Source organism: Epinephelus fuscoguttatus, linkage group LG20, assembly GCF_011397635.1.
Source record: "Epinephelus fuscoguttatus linkage group LG20, E.fuscoguttatus.final_Chr_v1".
In the NCBI taxonomy this organism is placed as follows: Eukaryota; Metazoa; Chordata; class Actinopteri; order Perciformes; family Serranidae; genus Epinephelus; species Epinephelus fuscoguttatus.
The window spans coordinates 25,081,286-25,103,654 of NC_064771.1; the positions used below are offsets into that span (position 1 = coordinate 25,081,286).

The 22,369-nt window shown below is 42.3% G+C and overlaps 1 protein-coding gene across 1 annotated transcript; it reads right to left on the reverse strand.

Moving 5' to 3' along the window:
- Window positions 1-10,458: 10,458 nt before the first annotated feature.
- On the reverse strand, window positions 10,459-22,011 carry LOC125881125 (carbohydrate sulfotransferase 3-like). The gene is made up of 3 exons (XM_049564144.1): window positions 21,610-22,011; window positions 13,055-13,270; window positions 10,459-12,850 (listed from the first exon to the last, which is right to left on the reverse strand). The coding sequence occupies exons 2-3, from the start codon at window positions 13,132-13,134 to the stop codon at window positions 11,623-11,625; spliced, it is 1,308 nt and encodes a 435-aa protein (XP_049420101.1). The 5' UTR covers window positions 13,135-13,270; window positions 21,610-22,011; the 3' UTR covers window positions 10,459-11,622.
- Between the last annotated feature and the right edge of the window lie 358 nt (window positions 22,012-22,369).

Below are 22,369 nucleotides of genomic sequence, written 5' to 3' on the forward strand. Positions count from 1 at the left end.
CATGCTGTGATGTCAGGGACTGTTCTTTACTTAACAGAGGAGGGGGATGGCTGGGGTTTAACTTCATTTTTTTTTTCTTGTCCCTCCCCTGAATCTACAAATATTTTTTCCTTGAGCCTCCCTGAGTGACGAGGAGGAAATGCATGACCCTCTCTCCACCATAAATATTCATATATTCTTTTATAAATTCACAACAAATGTATGTTTTGGAGCAACTGCAACTAGTAAACAGCTCAGGAGTTATCACTGAAACAAACTGCTAATTTCTTCAGCAAAATGCAAATCCTCCAACAAACCACACACAGAACCAACACGACTGAGTAAGCCTACACATCACACACACTCCTGCATGCACACACACACACACACACACACACACACACACACACACATGCAGCTCAGTGTGCAGACAGTTACAAGTGCATAATGACTGTTTTCCCACATAAACTGTACACAACAGTGGCAGCAGCAGCCTGTCAGAGTTATTTCAGTAGCTTGGCCCAGCGGCTGTTATTAGATTTTAAAAACTGACTTCGATGTTTGAAAGTTAAAAGTTGAAAATGAAATCCTGGAGTTAAAAACAAACATTGGTTTTTCACCATTGTCATGCATGCAGGAAAAATGGTTTATTTTTGGCAAATTTGTAAATGAGACTTGGATGAATTTCACTATTTTAAGCTTAGATTTGGATTTGTTTCCTGATGAAAGCATATGTCGCACATGAGGTCTTCACATTCATTCATTTTCTGTAACTGCTTATCCTGTTAGGGGTTGCGGGGGAGCTGGAGCCTATCCCAGCTGACATGGGGCGAGAAGCAGGGCACACCCTGGACAGGTCACCAGACTATCACAGGGCTGACACATAAGGCCCATTTCCACCGCAGGAACTTCTGGGTAATTTTACAGGGCCGGGGCCGTTGGTGCGTGTCTCCACCGCAGGAACCACCCCCGAAGGACAGAGTTCCGGAACTTTTACAGGAGTCCCTGCCTCGGAGTAGGTACTCAGAATGGCCCCGAAAAACTCCTGGCTGGGGCTTGGGGATTACTTGGTGTTGATTGGATATACTCAAGGCGAAATGTGACGTCAACAGAAAGCAACAAAATAGCCGGCATTTTTAAAACTCAGCAGACGAGGGTTAGCTCGTTCATAGCTTCCACCGCCATGTAAACAAACTCAAGAACTGGTCCATGAAAAACATGTTTTTTCCAGTGGATATCTTAGTTACAACATGATTGAGCTAGCAAAGCAGTTTTGTGTTGCTAAGTGTGGTATTTATTCAGTTTTGGGAAATCACGATGTCTAGAAAGCATCAGTGGCTGCAGCTGACAGGGACAGCTAACAGCAGCAGCAAAGCTAACATCAGGACGTCATCTGTTAAAAGCCTCCCATTGTCGGAAACGACATGAAACTACTCCAGTTAGCTCAATCATGTTGTAACTAAGACATCCGCTGGAAAAAAAATTTTTTTTTCACAGGCCACTTTGTGAGTTTACTGAGTTATTACAGACACTGCTATCAGCTAACAGCTAACAGCGTCCCTACGCCCCTACGTCGCCCTGGTCAAAATGGTCGCGATTACATCACATCCAGAGCCCGGTAACTTTACAGGAACCTTCCTCCTACTCCGCTCTCTCAGTGGAGACACGGCGGTTGAGAGGGCCGAGCGAGAGGACGTTCCTGTAGTAGTTCCTGCCCCCCAAATAGTACCAGGAACTTCTTCAGTGGAAATGGGCCTATAGAGACAGACAACCATTCACACTCACATTCACACCTATGGACAACTTAAAGTCACCAATTAACCTGCATGTCTTTGGACTATGGGAGGAAGCTGGAGTACCCTGAAAATCCACGCTGACACGGGGAGAACATGCAAACTCCGCACAGAAGGGCTTACCCACCCCAAGGTTCGAACCAGAAACCCTCTGGCCAGGAAACAGCTTAGTGATCAGTGGAAAGCAGCATGGAGGTCAGTGAAAATGTTACGGTGAATACTTCTTTTTTATATCCGTTACTTTTTCAGTCTCATTTGGAACAATGTACGAGCACTGCTTGGACGGAGACAAACGGGGGCTAAAATTAGCATGACCACCCGTCCACTGTCTTACCTACATCACTGCCTATCCAAGCTTGAGCCGATAAATAACCATGACTACTACAGAGTCATTTGACCCTGGAGTGACCTGGGGGGGCTCATGATAATGGTGTGATTTTGGGGATTATGAAAGAAAACAAGCATTTCAAGCCTGCTGCCTGGCTCTGGGGTTTCAGATGGTATTTAAAATGAATGCAAAACACAACCATTTAAAGCTGTATGTCCCTCCCCAGTACTTAGTAAAAAATTCTTGACATGCCTCCCTGGTTTTGCACCACTTCCTCCCCCTTCACAGGTAACAAACAGTCCCTAAATGTTCCTACACTCCTGTTGTTTAACAGGGGCATGATGGTCAAACCTCAGCTTCAGCTCAGGGTCAGCTTCTCTGAGGCCTGGACACACAAAGACAAAAACAAAGAGCTCAAGAATGTAGGAAATTGTAAATCCAGTTTTACTGGCATGGCTGAAATTACTGTGGCTTTTGAATTGTCTCTTTAAGGAATGTTAGTCTGGGTTGAAAATATGAGCAAAATGAGTGTATTTCTATATATATATATTTAAAATAAAACAAACAAAAAACAGGGTTTCTACGGTCATGGAAAACCTGGAACAGTCATGGAATTCCACAGTGTTGTTTTCCAGGCCTGGAGAAGTCATGGAATTTTATTGTGTTAAATTAAATAATTGTTAAAGTAATCTTCTGTGGATAACCCACATTGTAATGTAACATAACAGCGAATTTATTTTCCATAGCTGGTAGCTTTACTAAGCACTGATATGACATTTTGTTTACCATCAAGTAAGTTTCTTTATTTTCTCCACATGTTCCGTCTCGCCACGTATGCCAGCTCATGTTTGAATGAGAGAAATAATATTCCGAATCCCAAAGTTTCCGCACCTACGCTGTGCAGGCTACTTTTAAATTCTACTGCACTGAGATGGAGCAAGTCTCGTAAATGGTCATGGATCCTTTTATGAAGGGCCCTTGAAAAGTTAAGAAATATTTCCTGTGGTAACCCTGAATAAAGGGTCAGTAAACATAGAACTGTCACCTTTTCACTGAGAATCAGAGCAGCACTTTGTCTTGTTGTCTCTGCACCACCTGCTTACCTAACCCCGAGTATTTACTTAAAGTCTCCCCTCACCCACAGAGCCATTGTTTGTACTGCAGGGTGCTGACTGCAACTAAGAGTCATGCTGGATGACAAACCATGAAATGTCCATGCTATTTCAAACCAGCACATATATCTAAAATTAGAGTGGGAGTAATGCTTCACTGTTTTCTTGTGGGACTGGGTAGAGGGGTTGGCAGCACTGTACATAAACACTGAGCTCATAATCAACATGATAAAGGGTGTTCCAGAGAAAACAGATCCAAACCAAGAGAAACCCAAGTAGGGAAGTAAAAGATTACGCCGCATCTGGGTGGAAAATCCCCGGTGTTTATCACATGCCACAAGCCCTCTGGTACTCCAACAGGCCTTTTGGGACAAGGTGACATTCAACCCTAAAGCATCAATAAAATTCAAACACAAAGTCGTCGCAACAAATGGGAATTTCCACTTTTATCTTAGCGAGAGACATTTTCTTTAGAAGTAGGATTGTTTCGGGCATTTTGGCAAACACCTCACAGAGAGCGTCTAGACTTTATTGTGAGGACGAAATTGGTTACTGCATTTTATAAGCCACCACAGTCATCACAATTATTGTTATTCTGTGTCTTTATACATTTTGGTGGCCGTAATGGTCAGACAGCTTGGGCCGCTGCCCACATCCTGAGGGCACTTCTCATGTTTTTCTAAATCTAAATCCAGAGAAAATGGGCATCCATTTCCGTTCTGGCAAACAATCTGTTTTGATGCGGTCAGCCACAATGGAGCACGCGGTGTTTCATGTGAGAAAGGAATTTAAAAATGCTACTCAATAGTTCAGTGAGTTGCCAAATGGTGATTTCAAAGGTCTTCTGTGACACAGCACAATGAAACAGCTGCTGAAAGATGAATGGACACATGTATTCTTTGTCCAACAAAATTAGTGTGTATATACTGTTTTTTTTTTACCCCTTTGAACTCTGCCAAACAAACGGTCCACCTGTGCATATGTTGGTATTTTTGCTTATTGTGATGTCATTTCTTGGAGTATCTTCAAATGCTTCTTACCCCTAAAATCTGTACAACCTAAGCAATTGAAATTATGTCATAAATTTAAACAAAAATACAAAAGTTTGACTTTTTTTCATCAACTTAGAAAATATCAACACACAAAAATTGATCCAAAATATTTCTAAATGTAGAAACATAATCAAAATATTTCTTAACACTCCAGAAGTTATTTGAACTCATTTTTAGTTCTTGAGATATGCTCATTTTTTATGGGCAGAGTGCAAAGCTGTTTTGATAGTTTCATTTGTAGTAGAAAAGTTCCCAGTGCCTACATAGGTATTTTTTGTATTTCACATCCCTAAAATCTGTATAACCTAAAAATAAGGTATGCAAGTCAATAAACCACGATAATTGATAAAAGTATTGAAATTGAAATTGAAAAAAGATTCGACAGAAATTCCTATTGAGTTGCTTCTCTGCTCCTTTGGTGCCATACACAGCCGGTTTTTACCATCTTATGGACCACTTCTAGCATAATATAATGATGACGTCGCAAGTGGACAGTGTAAAGACCCAAAAGACGTAAGTCTTAGCTTTCTGTCGCAAAAGGATTAAATGCTGTAGCTCATATAGTTTTCTATTTCATATCGATTTTTAACAGGATCATAAAAGCAACAGCCCCTGCTTTCACCTGTGGGAGGTTGGCTTTCAGAGGGTTGAACCTGGGAAAATCTGCCAAAAGTAGACGATATACTAATTTCCTATCACCAGTAGACCAGAGTGGTGTACATGACTCTGCAGCAGACAGGTGTGCCTTTCTGTTGTTTTTTTTTCCCCAGTGTGTCACATTCAATGTCATGGATATGCAAGAAAACCGGTCAGTAAACAGTAATGCGGGATTTATACTTATGTGTCGAATTGATGCCTTATCTACACTGTAGCCTGACATGCACCTCTAACTACACATCGTGGTGATGCAGACCTCCTGTCTGTAAGCTGAAACCATCTCCCTTAGTGGAAACAAAGCTTCTATTTTACTTTAATTTCACAAACGCGAAACAGTAAATCATGAAGACAATAAAGCCTCCACTTAAATAGCATTTTAAGTCTTGTGTGTGATTTATCCTGGCTTCATATGAGCAGAGGAAATCTCAGGTCGTCGCTAGGCTGATTTATACAATGTAAAATGCCATAGGCTTGTGCTAATAACGTTAGCATGTTGTATTTGTTTGGAAAACGTGTTTAGTATAAGACAGTTGTTTTGCTGGTGAACCTTGTGAGTTGTAATGGAGCCAAATTATGTAATGTTACCTTTGTTAAATGTTGCTGTTGTCCCTGGTTTCATATGAGAAGAGAAAAACTCTGCTAGCTTCTAGGCTAATTTATACAATGTAAAATGCCATAGGCTTGTGCTAATGACGTTAGCATGTTGTATTTGTGGGGAAAATGTGTCCAGATAAAGACAAGTATTTGTCTGTGAATGCTGCGAGTTATAGTGAAGCTGATTTGTGTACTTGTGTTTGACATTGTATCTATTAAGCCATGTTTAATGTGTGTTTAATGTGTGTTTTGGTTCAACTAAACTTTACAGCAATTAACAGAAACCTCCGCCACCAACTAGTGTTTTGGAGGTGTAATTGCAGAGTGACACAGACGCACCACCGCACAAGTATAAATGCTCACAACAGCGTAGGCCATGTGTGTAGGCTACAGTGTAGGCTCTGCATAGAGCTGGGGCACAAGTATAAATTCTGTTTAAAAGGCAGCATGGAGGCCAGTGAAAATGTTACAAATGTTAATTCTTTTATCTTTATATCTGTTACTTATTTGGTCCCTATTAATTGATGCCAATGCTGATTTTGAACAATTTTCAAGGGCTGCTTGGACAGAGAAGGATGGATGGTATTTTGGGCCATGCGTCATTGTACTGCGCCGGAAGAGCAGCAGAAATAGTGTGTCCACTCAAGTGTCATGTTTCCATTGTTGCTGATCGGAGCTGGAGCTGATAATTACCTGTGACTACTGCAGAGTTATTTGTCTCAGGAATGAATGCCGATCATAACCTTTGCCATTAAAGACAAAAGCCAGATGTTAGCGGGTGTTAGAGTGCAGTGGTAAAGGGGCCATACTGTAGATGAGGATAAAAATATGGCAGAGGATGTAAAGTTTTGAAACATCTTTGCTAATTTTTTTCCCATACAGTCCTTTGTGTATGAGCGAAACTGGTGTTCATACCCATTTCTATACTGCTTTTATAAACACGGTAAACACATCAGTGCAGCTGTGGCAGGGAACCAAACCACAACAGATCTTTTATGTCTGCCTATGGGTTGTATGTAAAGAAAAAAAAATAACAGCTCTCATAAATCCCCAGGTTACCGTTTCCTGTTTCAGCTCAGAATTAGAAAAATGTCTGGCTTTAATAACAGCGAGACACCTCCTGTGACATTTGATCCACTGTCAATAAATGCCTGTGAAAAACAGGTTTTATTGGCTGCGTTTTATTTGAAGCAGCGTGATATTGGACAAGAAGTGCTTCCTATGCAAAGTTTGCCACCGAGCTTTAAGCAACTTCTGCTGATCCACTGGAAAACTGCCCATATGGATTTTATGTATAGTTGGGAAATTGTAGAAGATGAGAGAAAACTCAATAGCAGTGACATTTTCAGTACACTAGTTTTATGTGACAGATGAAAACTGCTTAATTTGTCTCCTCATCACTCATCAGTCGCATGCAGTGAGTTTCGTGCATTTAAATTCTGCGCCCGCTCCTCGCACAGTCACTCATTATCACATGCAACAACCTGAGTTTTATGAATTGCATTCCTCAGTGTGACATAATTTACTGCGTATTTAGATTTATGTATTCTCCTCAACCATCATTATTGCCTGCAACAGCACGAGTTTTACGCGCAGCACTGAGACACGTCTGAATTAACTCAATTTTGTGTCTGTTTATCACTGATCTTACAGCAAGGTATCATTTGGATCCTCTGCTCAGGCTGTTTTGCATATTTGAAACCCCTCATGGTTGATGTGGTGGGGCACCATATAACAGAGCAGGAGGGTGGGGTTACCTAAATGCCCTGGTTTTACTGCAGAGGGGGGTGAGAAGGCTTTAACTCAGTGGAAAGTGGTTATTCTATATTTGCTCCAAACATACACTTACTCCACCCTCCGCACGTCCCACATAAAGCCACTCCAATATAAGAGTTTATGAATGCTCAACCTCTTCTCATTAGGTTTAGACTCTTTAGAAGCTGCAGACCTGGGAACACTTCTTATTAAAGTAGAGCAACCAGCCCAAACTAACCAGATAATGATCTGTTGATATGAGTGAATGTGCTTGGAGTGCTCTGATGTGGCTTTGCTCAGCAGCGTGTGAGAGCTCACGAGTGAATTAATAAATATTTAAACAAAGAAAGTCATTTTTTTTTTGGTGCAAGAGAGAATGACTTATGCAGAGAGGCTGTGTAAACGACTGGCTCCCTGCGTTTCTGGAAGTGGGTGGGGTCAGGTGGACCAAAATGACTTGGACCACATTATGTATGTAAAGTTGGTAATTACTAGGTTTGGAGACCTAAATAGCCGGGCCCACAGTGGTAAACACACTGGAAGTCAAGGCAGCTGCCTCCACAGTATCCTTCCTTCTTCAGAAACAAACTAGACAGTGTGCAGAAAGCTTAAACGTTTGGTTTATATAGCACCAAAAAAAAGCCAGAGACCCTTCAATTAACCACTCAAACAGAATGCTAGGAGGCTTGGAAATCAGAGAGTGGTTGTGTTTCACAACTAAAACTATGAAATGAACTGTGAAGGTTCGTTTCCTTTTTTTGGCACAAAGAACAAAACAGCTCAACAAACTCGTTTATACACACAAATGTGAACCAGCCGTGATACGTCTTACTGGTAAGAGACCACATAACAGGAAAAACTATAATAAATCAGAGGTGCTTATCAGCTGGTGATACACCTACACCTTACCAATGCTGGATTTGGAGGAGCTTTTCTTTTCTAGCATAACCTGGTCCTTACAGTCCAAAACAACACAATGACCCTGCAACAGAGTTTCTTAGCAACATTATCAGAGCAACTCTAGACATAGCAATGTTGTTCTGTTGGTCCACCATCTTGGTCCAGACTGAAACATCTCAACAGCTATTGGATTTGCCATAAAATTTGGTGCATACATTAATGGTCCCTCAAGGATGAATGCTACCGACTTTGGTGATCCCCTGTATTTTCCTGTAGCGCCACCATGAGGTTGTCATTTTTGTTTTTTAGTCAAATGTCTTCGACATCCATTTGATGAATTCCCAGGAAGTTTGGTACACACATTCATTTCCCTCCTGTCGGCACGATGGTGCAGTGGTTAGCATCGTCTCCTCACAGCAAGAGGGAGCCCTTACGTGTGGAGATTGCATGTTCTGCCTGTGTCAGCGTGGGTTTTCTCTGGGTACTCCAGCTTCCTCCCACAGTCCATGGACATGCAGGTTAATTGGTGAAATCGGACATAGGTGTGAATGTGAACATGAATGGTTGTCTTTCTCTATGTGTCAGCCTTGTGATAGTCTGGTCTGTGCTGTCTCTCGCCCAATGTCAGCTGGGATATAGTCCAGCCCCTCCATGACCCGCAACAGGATAAGCGATTATGAAAAATTAATTAATTAATTAATTTCCCCCTTAGGATAATTAAAACTTTTGATTTAGTGCCAACATCACGTCAAAATTTCAATTATTCCAATTCTTTAATTATGACCCAATAACCACAGTGGATATGTTAAACACATAGGATGTATACAGAAGTGGACAGCTAACCACTATTTGCCACCTTCTTGTCCAAATATAGTCACTTCTGGTTTCAAAACAACAAGATGGCAACAGCAAAAATGGGGGCTTAAAGGCAGCAGTCTACAATCCAATGGTCCACGTCATGGTGGGTACACACTTGGTTAAACATTATAGCTGCTTAAGATCAGCATGCTAGCATTATCATTGTGAAGATGTTAGCATGCTGATGCTTTAGCACTGGGCTCAAAGTATTATTTTTGCCCAAGCACAGCCTCACAGAGCTGCAAGCATGGCTGTAGAGTTTTAGTCTTATTTAAAACTGTCTCAGGAAAGTGTTGATTCAAGTGAGGTCTTTTATTACACCTGAGTTTGTTGTGTTGTTAAAGCTGGGGTAGACTATTTCATTTTGGTGTCATTGCACCTCCTTTTGGCTTTGTTTTCAGGCTTTAAAAAGAATCTACCCTGTGTCAGGAGACTTTGGCAATCACAAGTCATTTTAGAGAAAAGCCGTTCCTAATGTGCGTTTGGTGAAAGCCAGATTCAATAGCAAAGAATCCTGCAGAGGAAGTTGACAGTAAAAAACGAAATAAAACACATGTCCATATCAGTGAAGTGTTTCAGAGATGGAGAGAAAATGTTTCTGTAGCTAATGTTAGCTAGAACTTCAATTCACAGTTCAGCCTTCGCCTCACTCCCCGCTGCTACAGACCACCTTGCCAGGAGGAGAACAGGCAGCAGCTCTGAAGACAGACCCCCAGTCAGCAGCTGCTGCAACCTGAATCCAGACAGCCAGACTTCCCGCCAGATCCGCAAACTTAATGTAGCTGCTGTTAGACAGGTCAGAGCTGGTGCTGTCGCGGGCCACCAGCCAACTGTGACACCTGGCACTTGGGCTTTGTGCTGGTCAAAATCGAGCTGCTACAGCCATTGAACGAAGGTCTGTCTCCCAAGCTGTTGCCCGCTTTGCTCCCCAGGGAAGCAGTACGCAGAGGTGGGGAGCGAGGCGTAAGGTGGCTAGCTAGGTAATTCTTATGTCATTTGTGGTCTGATAGACAGAGATAGGGAGACCTGAGCAAAGAGGGGCTGAAATAAGCTTAGATAAATACAGGAGGAGGATGTATCATCAAATTCTGCCTTTTTTTTGTTGCCTTTGCCAGATTTCTGCCTACCCCAGCTGTATGTAATGAATCTGTGAAAGGTCTTTAAATGTTGGTGAGTTGTGCCCACTGTTCATCTTTGCTAAAGTGCTGTTCTTGTGTTGGATGTAAATACATTAGCAGACAGGCTGTAGTCACAAGCAGACCCCCACTAACACTGATTGAAATGGGATACTCTATTAGAAGTTTTACGAAAGTGTTTCTTGTAGGTGAGCTGTTTACTGTGAACTCAAATTTTACACCACATGGGTGTTGTTTGCATTGATCTGACTCATCTGCATCATTGCTTGCGGTCCTTGCTTCACTTCTTTGATTATTTAAAGAGATAACTGATGAGGAAAAGGAAGTTGTACTCATTTCAGCTGAATGTGAAACTCCTACAAATTAACCAAAATATCAGTTTTGCCACAGTGATGGATGCAGTATATTCATGCCAAAAGTGAGATGTTTGACAGTTCATGTAAAAGAAGGTTTATTGCAACAAACAAAATGCTAAAAGGAATAGACTGGAACATCAGCAAACAGTCTGGCGGGCCAGAGTATCAGGGCCTCTTTTTTATCACCAGCCAAGAGACTTGTGTCAACAGACAGACCTGCCGACAAACCTCGCACAATCCTGCAAACCAGCTGCAGTTGGAATGTTTGCATACAGTGGCAGTGTAAACATCTGTTTTTACAGAATGGGTCCTTACAATCCTGAGGACAACTTCAAACAACTTTTTGCCAATTACAAACATGCATGTGCAGCAATTCAGTATACGTGTGCAAGAAAAGTCCCCCTGCAGAGGGGTTAAAGAACCTGTGGAGCACATTCAGAGTCATTATGACTTTTAGCAAAGAGAAGACATAAATAACTTAACATGGGACATTACTTCTAAATCTCATGCGTAGAAATTACCTGGCAAAACATTGGTATTTCCACTTCCTGCCATGAGCATTGCTATACAAAGCAATCAATTCTTTTTGGCTATGCATAAACATTTCAAGTTTCTTTGGTGTAAAAGCAGCCTACTGTATGTAGCTAACTCAGAAGTTGCTGAACAAAAATAACCAATGGAGGTTCCTGGAAGTGTTTGAAACAGTTCGTTCTTATTCACAAACCCTATCTCCCTCGGGCCTTTCCTATATTTGCTAAGGAGTTGAATTTGGAGAGGCTTCCAGGACAAGCCAAAGATACAGTTTGGACAGAGAAAATAGTCCGGAGTGCAAAAACAAACATAGCTTCCTATTTTCACCATGCTATACCCATATGTAAAGTCTCAACATACACCCTTGCTTCAAGAGTTAAAAGCTTTATATCAGATTTCCGCTCGACCATACATTTTCTTCATCAAACTATTTTAAATAGTAAAAAATTTTAAATAGCACACTATCAGAAAATATATCGCTCTCTGTATCAGGATAAAAACCCTAATAAATATCAGTCATCCCAGAGTTTTCCAAGAGGTTTCCTGCATCAGGGTTCTTGTCCATCAAAGTCTATAAAAAGTTGAACACTTTGTCCTCGATCAAACTAATCGACTTATCTGTGAGCATTTTTTCACTGCTTACAAATCTATACCCAAAGAGCTTCAGCGTAGGCCCACAGACTCTCTGCACAACCTGAGCTATTTTGAAAGGTAAACTGAACCTCCATTTCTCTACTTGTTCTGAGGAGTTTTTCTGTGTGGAGTAAACACCGCTGGTCTCCTTGGAGGCCTGGGTGTTCCTCAGGATCCAAGATTTCACTTGTGGAGTGAACGGGATTCCAGTGAACCTGTACATCTCAGTTGCCTTCCTCATTGGGAACCTAGCGATGTCCTCGTATCGCACCAGCATGTAACGCCTGCGCAGCCACGGCGGCTGCCTGAGGCCAATCTCAGCGGACATCCTGATGTTGTCACAGTTCCCTTTCAGCTTTCTCACTTCATCATCATCAATGGGCACATCCCCACCCATTGCCCACTCCTTCCAGTTCTTGTATTTGGCGGCAAAGGCCACCATGCGCGAGGCTAGTACAGCCCGAGGATCTCGAACCAGCTGAATAAACTTCACGTCAAGGCGCGGGTCCTCAGCCAGGGGACGGAGGTTCTCCAGCTGGCGCACCCTCACTGACTTGATGACCCTGTGCTCCTTTTGGTGGCAGGACTCAGACGCCATGGTGAGGTTAAGGGGCCCACAGCGTCTGGTCCTGCAGCGATAACGCTCAAAGACCCCTTTGATGATGGGGCTGCAGACAGACTCCTCGCACAGAGAGCTGCTGGACTCCCTGCGGAAGAGCGCGGTGGTGATGTGGTCCACAGGGAGGGGCTCGATGAAGCTCTCCAGCAGGGTGAAGTCACACAGAAAGAGCTGCTGGAGCACGTCACGGTATGCCTTGGCTGCCGCTGTGGCGTTGGTGCCGCCGGTCTCCAGCGTCAACATCTTCTCCACGTGCCACAACGGCTCGAACAGGTAAAACATGTTGTCGCTCTGCTGGTTGAAAAACTCGCCCACAAACGAGGAGCCCGTCCTGGTGGTGGCTAAAAGGAGGATGTGCTTCCTGCCCCTCGCCACCACCTCCTGGTGCTGGCTGTAGTTCTCCAGGCGCCGTTTCATCAGCGTGAAGGCAGAGTCCATCTTGCTGAGTGAGGTCATGGAACCATTGCGCCTCAGCAGCATGTGGGAGAAACCACTCGGCTGTAGAGGGGTCTGGGGGGTCTGCTTTAAGGCGAGCTTATCTGACACCCTGAAAGTGCAATAGGAAGAAGAAGAGTCACAAAGTTACATTATCTTTCACAGAGAGAAATCATAGCTTGTTATTTAACTGACACACTTTTGTGTTGCTCCGGGAGTTTTTGTAAAATATCTGTTCAAAGCTCAGAAGAGATAAACACACACAAACCTGCAGGGAATCACAAAAGCACTCCATTGATCACTGAAATGGACTTACCTTGAGATAATGTTGTTTTCCTTCTCAATGATAACAAGTGCCACAAAAAAGACGATGGATATTGTGTATTTGATCCTCATTCTTGGATGTAGCTGTGCCTGGATATGCTTTTACAGACTGCTCCTTAATGGGTTCTGCCAATCTCGCAAGTCTCCAGTCGCCTTCTTAAAGAGCCTTCCAGTTATTTGTATTCCCTGTTGTAGGCGATGTTTCATCCTGTAAATGAAATGAACATCAACCTGTCAGTTACACATTTTGCACATTTGAGCACGGCGGTGAGTAACTACTTTGGTCTCAATTCGTTATGTCGAAACACATCAAGGTATCTGTTTAAAGCATTCGTGGAAATGGGGAAGTTGTCAGTCTTTTGTTGCATATGTAAAACTGCACTGTGATGCTGAGTCAGAGCACTTCTTCTTCCCATCGCTCTCTTCTTTTTCTTTTTTCTCAGCCATGCACAGCATCACTGCACTGTGCTCTGCAAAAACCAACAATGGAGGCATTTACTCAGAGACAAAAATATCATATCTCAAGAAGGTAAGCGTAGAAAATAGCTGAGTGTGTTAGAATGGAATCTAAGCCAGTTCTTCCCACGAGGAAGTCCTTGTTATCTTTAAGTGCACCAGTGCATTTCAGGAACATGCCCACCCACCCTGCAAGACTGAAGGCTGGTGCACAGAGAGAAGCTGTATTTATGAGTGGGGCTTTGTAGAAACAACCATGAGAGCACAAAGGAAATGTGAGCAAGAGACTGCAATCAACCACAATTAAACTGTCATTCTACAACTGCTTGAAAAGTTGTCTGGGTTAGAGTGATAATCCTACCTCCCACTGATGGGTAGCAGAGCAGCCTGTGGTCCAAACTGCCAGCTGCTGCTCCATGTCAACACTGGGAGGGGATCTTTTCAACAGAGGCCCTCAGTGACTTGGGCTACTGGTACAGTAGACCATCTGGTGGCTGGCTATTAGCTTGCTGCCTCCACCCATAATATGCCTTTGGGCTTCTAAGGTTACGTACACACTAATATGCTGTCGTTTTAGAGCTCATAATTATTCCTACGTTTATGCCTAACGTCCACACAACTGGTGTTTTTGATCCCCTTAAAAGAAGACCTTTAAATATGCTGCTGACCATATTTTAGTTTGAAAACTCTTTAGTGTGGAGGGGTGGAAACAAAGACTTTTAAACAATGATGACACAAACATCCATGTTTACCTCCTGACTGAGTCTAGTCAGTCACAACATGTCTAGCCAAGATGGTATATCTAGACCTACATACCAAGCAGCAACCTCCGGCGCTGAAAAATGAAGCCAACACAGGAGTGCAGAAGAACTTCTGTGGCCAGTCGAGGCTGGCACCAGAAGCGAGTCAATCCCCATTGCGCCTGACAAATCTACAGCGGGTAAATTTTTATTAAGTCATCCATTTAAATGTCATTAAAGCTTAAAGTCATGCATAACTAAGGGTGTGGCTGTTCTGAGTGACAGGTGGGTGATGTCCGTTGACTAGTTATCAAAGCGACAATGTTGGATAAGTAACGTAACAATGGCATAACCCAAGATTACACAGAGTATAGGCATCATCATAGCTGTCACTATGTGTTCATGAAAGTTAACTGTCATGTTTTGGTCGCCTTAAAAATCTTGTTCAACAATTATTTGGGTTAAACGTCCCTCTTTGGATGTTGGATGTTCAGTTTTTCCAGTAGTACATTTTGTTTAAAAGGTTTTAAGCCTGTTTTTCGCTAGAAAAAAATTAGCATTAGCGTTGTGACAGTTAGCCATAGGTGTAAATGCACCGTGCAAACCAAACTAGCAGCTAGCCTTAGAGTTAGCTCCACCCTCTCATCTAAACATGATCACTTTTGTCTCCAAAAATCCAAGATGGCGACGACCAAACTGCCAAACTCAAGGCCTCAAAACAGGAGTCCACAAACTAACAGGTGACGTCATAGTGGCTACGCCCATTATTTTATACCATCTATGCCACCCATGTGATTTCATCCTTCTCGTATGGGCAACAATAATGTTCCTCCGTTACCATTACCATGGTTTTCTCCAGCAATGGATACTACTCCTGGTACCACTCTAATATGATGCTGTATTTGCTTTGCAGTGACTCCCAATCTTTTTTGACCGCCATGTTCATGTTACTTTCAGTAACAGTTCGACCTCAATGTTGGGGCAAGCCAAAACATCTCTTCTGTAACCAAGCAACCAACCGCAAATCTGATTTACATCAGCACACATATGCCCAGTGTATGTGAATGGTCATGTTCAGGTGTGTTAATACATATAGAGATTGGAACACACACGTGTATGGAGGTTGTTTTCATCTGAAAACACTTTGAAATAAAATAGTATTTGTGTTGATGTAGCCGAAAACACTGATTGAGGATGAGGGGCACACATGTCACAACGTTGAGAGGTTTAACTGCACAGTGCTGAAATTAGAGGGGAAAGCCTGCTCGTCGTGAAGTCGTAAATTGTAGTGCTCTGAGCCTGCAGGCCATTTCGTATTTGTGTTACTCTTGGAGGGCAGGGAGTGGGTAGTCAAATGATGATAAGAGTGGATTTAATGATGCCTGTGTGTATTTGGGAATGTCTTGCACATTCCTGAAAGATTGATATTTTAAAGTAATGGCAGCTTGGCTCAGATCCCTGACTAATCTTCGGATTTTAGCATAATCCTGCCTTACCTCGTCTGCCAATGAAAGGGTCAATAACACGGCAAGAGTAAATGAGACGGTCTCCACCCTGAGGAAATTGGCAATGCGTCAGTTTGATGTGTGCCCACAAAAATGCCAAAGTTAGAAATTTAGAAGCGTTTAAGTAAGCACACAGAGGTCATACAGTCAGTCTTTTTAAATCCTGAATCAGACATCTGGGTTTGTGAAAACATTTGTTTATTGGATCCGTCAGGTGCTCCGCACAGACTCCTGAGTGTGTCTGTGATTTCTTATGGATCACTGTTAAACGATTGCAGGTCTAGCCTCAGGGCCGACACATTAGTGAAACTGCTGCTATTAATCAGCGGAGCCACAAGCCAACAGACCAGCCTTTTCACTTCTCACTACAGCAAGGTAGTCGTGTGTTTGACACCAAACAAGCAGCGCTGTGTAGGAAGTGAAAAGCCCAATACACACGCATCACTTCCTGAATTCTGATGTGCCTCTTTGAGTTTCTGTGTAACATGTCTGGAGGTCCAGTTCTCACATCCTGTTGCGACCTCCATCCCAGGCCAGTTTTGAGCACAGAAGCCAGTCCAAATGCTCGCAGTCTAAACACAGGGGGATGGTTGGACGCTGCCCGAGAAATTCTCCGTGAGGGAATGGGAAGTTTACAGCTCCAATAGAGCACTGTTGACGTGGAACGGCGTGTAATGAAAAAGGTGAACAGCTTGTGTACCGAGACACGTTTTCACCGTGAGGGAAAATCAGCTCTGTCTTGCACCACCCTGCCGCATGCCACAACCACAAAGGTCTCTTTACACAGGAGTGACTCTAAACCTCCTTTTGGGCAGAGATTGCAGAACATAAACTCCCAGGTCACTCGCTCGTCACAGGGTCAGTGACTAACCCCCTGATGTTACAACTTGTGGTACATGTCTTCTCATGGTTGCACCACAGGAAATTACTCAGTCCTTAAGTCTTCAGTGGTCATTTAACATTGTACAAATACAGCCACAGCTTATAAAGAAGATCTGACTAAATCGACTGTGACCACACCTGTACAAATTAAGACAAACACCAAAAATGATTTGACCTAATGAATAAGACACAAGCGAACAATCAACTGCTCCCCTCAGTGAAAAAGTCTGACAGAAATTTAGAGTACTAGAGTATGTATTTGAGCAGTTTTTATATTGGATTTGAAATAATAAAAAAAAAGCTACATCAACAATTCATCAAGAAAATAAGTGGTCTGAGGTTTTGTCATTTATATGGTAAATTAGATGTACACCAATTATCTCAGCTTATTGCATCTGCTGTGTAAAGTAAAAAAAAAATCCAACACGCACACATGAGCTGACATTGTTGAATATTCACAAACCACTGAGGCATATGACACTTTTGATCATCTACTCATAACAAAACCGCCACTGCACCATTTATCATCTTGCTACAAATGCTTTTAATAGCTGCCTCTTATTTAATGTAAATCTTATGTGAAGACAAATTAAACACCACCCAGACAAACCCACATTGTCTGAGATGTTACAAATGTGCCCTGTATTCACAGAATATCCCATTACAACAGGTAAATGGATTTTTATCTGAAAGACAGTATGTAGGCCTGATGATTAAAGGATGATTTATCTTGATATCCAGCCTGTTTTCACTCCCAACCTGTCAAATATTGTGGCTTTGTCTGTGATTACAGAGGCATCTTTTGTGGCAGTATGATAAACACTGGGTGCATCAGTTTCAGAAGCACCTAGCAACAACCCAAGTCATCAAATATTGCTGCTTTGTCAGTGGACGTCGGCATCAGACACGGATGCAAAGACACCCTCTGTGGCTGTATGATACGACCTGGTCAAAGGCTGTTTAAGACGCCGCCGGCAACTACTGTAATATAAAGAGCAACAAGTCCATATAGAGTCGGGGAGGAGGTGGATGGGTCAAACAAACACTGGACTTTCACCTGGGAGCCCGTTGTCAGGTTCCTGTGTGAATTTTAGGCCAAATTATAATGTTTTTTTGTTGCCTAACCTGAGGAAATGCATGTAAAGTTTATTTTGAAAAGACTGCATGGATGTACAGAAACTGTACATTTCCTGTGAAAACAGAAGTGTATTTTGAAAAGACATAATGAATGTAACAAGTGTAAATTGAAACGCCATCTGTGAGCATCCAAAAGAGACACAGGAGGGTACCTGGTGCATCATATTTTGACCTGTATGTCCACTGACAAAATGGTGGTACTTGACGAGTTAGGATAATAACATAATAACACCTCATTACATTCATTCAATAGCTGTATTTTACTAACTTAGCAGGTTATTTTTTTTACGTACAAAACACACCATGAATGTATAAAGTAGGATGCTTTGTTATAGATTAAACTCTATAAAGATAAAGCTAGTTAAATTAGCTCAGGTATTTAATTCACTGGCTTTGCCAAACACTGACATTCACATGGCTCCCCCAGAAAATTTTCACAGGGGTGACCAGATGGGGCTACTGAAAATCTTGGGCTGGTACACCATAACCAATTTTGAGAGTTAAAGAATCACATACTGATTGGTTTCTTATTTTACAATTGATATTACTAATTACCTAGTCTCGCTCACCAGACCTTTCTCTGGAGGAAATGTCTGGCTGGGCCGACTCTCACTTTAAGATTGGAGAAAAAAACGCCCCGGCTGCTTGTATTTCTTTTAACCAATCACAATCGTTCTTGGGGGTGTCACAGCAACGGTGCGCTTGCAAAAATATTGCCAGGGGCAAACAGATTTTGGTGTAACACGCCCACAAAAATATCGCCTACAGGACGCGAACCATGGCAGAAAAATGGCTACATCCCCGCAAGATCAAACACCGCACAAATTAGTAAAGGACATGTTGAAAACTGCAACTGGAGGTGGTAGGGCGGGACTTCAGCGGGTGGCTCGTTCCGCCCAATGAGAGGCTGATCTTTGCAACGAACTTCCACCCACTCAGACTACTAATTACCTGATCTGACTAATACCAGTACACTTAACATTTGAGTTCCACAGTGAGTCATGTATCTCTATATACATTTTAGGTGATTCATTGTTCTTCAAATAGGATGGCTGTCATATTTCTTAGAAAGATAAATATACAGCTTTAATTTGAAGGAGTACATTATTTGTAAGGAACTAAGCATTTACTGGGAACAAGCCTCCACAAGTTTAGGGGAGACCTGTGGGTATCCATGGAACCCATTTTCATTCAGATATCTTGAGGTAAGCGTTAAAGACACTCCTTTGAAAGTGGCTGTGCCAGTTGTTTGAAGCGCTATTTAGCCTCCTTCTCGAAAAGCTATGTTAACATGGTTGTTACTAGGGATGTCAATGCTGGTTAATTTTGAAAGGCTGACGCCCATTAACCAGCAACCTACTGGTTATTTTTTAGGGAAAAAAAAGAGACTTGAAATTAGTCCAGTGCTCCTTTGACTCAATATAAGCTTTAGCGCTGCATTTCAAAGTGCTATCCAGTTAGAGGTGGTGAAATTTTGATGTTTTGCGATTCAAATGTCTTGCCTTTTCTTCTCTCTTGGTTTTGCTGACAGACAACCTGCCAGTTGCCTTTTATTTATTTATTTATTTACTTGTTTATTTGACAAGGACAAATGCATAGGACATTGCGTCATGTGTAAAATACAAAGTGAATGCTATGCATACAGGTTTCTAGCCTGGCTAATTAGCAACCCCTGTCCCTGGTTAGGGTTAAAACGGTAAGCGTAAGATTACTGAGCATAGAGTAATTCAGTACAATAATACAACACAACATATGCAGTAAAATAACATGTAGAAACATGCCCACTGCCCGCTCAGTGCTGCACAACACTCAGTTCGGGAGAGAGCTAACATTAGCTAGCTGACGCCGCTGCTTGTCCAGCGAATACAAGTGGTGACACCCTTCAGGTGGCAGAAATGTTGCTGTGAAAACATTGTGCCCACACACTAGTCTTCCCTCAGCTCGCCTTGGGGAATAAGCACCTTCATTTTTAGCTGCAAAACCCTTTTAGCATTGTTTGTTAGCACCACTAGCCAAGCTTACACTGCTAATGGTGATAACATAGTCCACATTGCTAAAGAGGGTTTTACGCCTCAAAACTGAGCCACTTACTCACTGGGGCGAGCTGAGGGAAGTCTGGAGGGTGGTCACAGTGTTTCCATAGCAACACTGTTGGGTCATGGTGGTGTTGCTTGCAATAATCGCCTAATGAGCGGCGGCGCTAATGCTAGCTAGTTCCCACCAGATCCAGGTGGCGCACTGTGCAGTAAATTAAAAATTAAGTTATGGACCAACATGTGTAACCAGTCAAAAAAAATATCTGTGGTTATGGTTAACGGTTGACATCCCTAGTTGGTACTAACACTAACACTAACCGCTGCGCCCCAAGGTAATGCGTGTTCAACTTTTGGAACGCAGCAGCGCACGCTACATGTCATGTGATGAGGAACAACCCATCACAGCCAACAGATACCTTTTCCTTCTTCCATAAATATCAGCCTGTGATAAACATGAAAAAGTTGATCATTTTGGTGCAGAGTTGTACACCTGTCCCACAGACGATATGCCTACACATTTATAAACAGCACCTGGAAGAAGATCAGCTCTGCTCTCAGGATTTGAGGTAAATAGGCTTTAATTTGGTGACTGTTAAGGTTGCTTAGTAACTTCAGACGCAACCTGCTGCTGCGCTCATGAAAGCCGAAGTCCGACCTTGTGTTTTCTAGGCAGTTTAAGACGCGGCATGTGTACGGCCCCTCAGGTTCCCTTGTTTCACAAGATACCACTACCTTTGAGCTAGCTTAAAAAAATAAATTAGCACACCGCAGCCTCTTAAAGACAGTAATATCAGCCTCAAATTATTTTTCACCAGGGGGCGTGAGGGGGCCAGTGATTCACATCTCATTACTTTATTTCCAACAATGTTTCTGAATTTACTTGCCATATATATATACAATTTATAGTCATTATATAGTAGATACATCAGTATAACAATACAAATTTACATATACTGTGATAGAGTGCATTATTTTATATCTAATATGAAGTGTATTGCAGCATGTAGACCACTTACCAAAGGAAAACAAGGCGGGCTGTGTTCAATCCATTTGTTTGGAAAGTTTAATTTGATAGTACAGGTCCGTTTCAGTTAGAAACGAGTTAGAGTTTATTAGGCTATCTGGATGTATTGTTTCTATGGTTACCACAGTTTAAAGACTGCAGGTGGTTAAACTTTTGGTCAGGTCTTTGTTACAGATGACCATAAATACTAGTAGGTAAGGAATCTCGCCTAAATTTATTTTAAAGGGAGTTTGGCATGCAGGGAAACAGGTTTAGTTAAGATGGGAGTGTAAGCGAGAGTCATGCTTGTTGATAGAATATTTGGGACAATGTGGTGATTATGCACATGGTAGAGGTCATGCAGCACAAGTTAAAAAAGAAGAAGAGGAAAAAGTATGCATGGATGGTATTATTATAAATCCAAAGCACTGACTTGGCAGGCAACGTTGCAGTCCATTTATAAACAGGTTGAAACGTCAGTGCAGGAAAAGCCGGACTCCTTTAATGCAGCAGTGGTGAGGGGGCCCTGGAGAGCATGCGCTGCATTCAGAGGTCATGGGGACAAAGCGGCCAAACTGAAGTCATGCTTTGTTAATGAGAAGACCCTCAAAGAAAACCCACTTTCCTTCAAGTTTTATCAAAAGTTATGCAGTTATTTTTATTTCCCATCAATAGCCCTCCTTTGTGATATTACTAGTTTATAGGTTTTGGTTATTTATAAAGTGGAATTCAAATATAGTTTATAGTTCATAGTTTCAAATATAAGTTTGTCCTCTCTCCATACCCACCATCATGATGAGCCGCGGTGTCTAAAGGCGTCCCGCGTCGTGTCATCAGCCTGTCCTCACAGAGAGACTTCGGATAGAAATTAATTCCATAACTTCCCAAGAACACTTCACTTGTGTGACAAAAAACAATCCAAGCCAAAAGAAGCAGCAGCTGGAATAGTCTTGGTGAGTGAAACCTGTGGGTCAGGTGGACTCATGTTTGAGGAGACTGCAGGTCAGACTGCCCGCTGGACTGAATGGCAAGACTGTGCAACAGTTGCGCCTCAGTGAATCACATGGGAAAGTTTGGACCAAAGGAGCGGAGCTTCAGGCTGGAGGCGCACTGACACCACCCCTCACACAGACCCTCTGTTAACTAGTCTGGTAACTGTAGATGGCAAACTAACATTATACACACTTATACACATTATAAACAATGTTAGAGGTCTGATTCTGTTGTTATGTGCCGCAGATATTTAGGCCACTTTTATTTTTTTTTTTTAGCAGTTCTCGACGTAGTCGCAACACAAGAAAAGGCAAGCACGCCATCTAGTGGAGAAACACACAAAGTGCGTCTCAACTTTTATACAGACCTGTATGTGGATCTAAAGGAACAATTACAAAACACTCCCAGATTGTCTTTAACGTTATTTATGTCAGCTTAAATTAAAAGCAAGTCATTCAGTCAAGTACTGTACTTGTAGGTCTTCTCCATTTTTCAAACGAAATATACGTTTTTACTCTACTATATTTATTTTACACTATGGAGATGAAGGTCTTG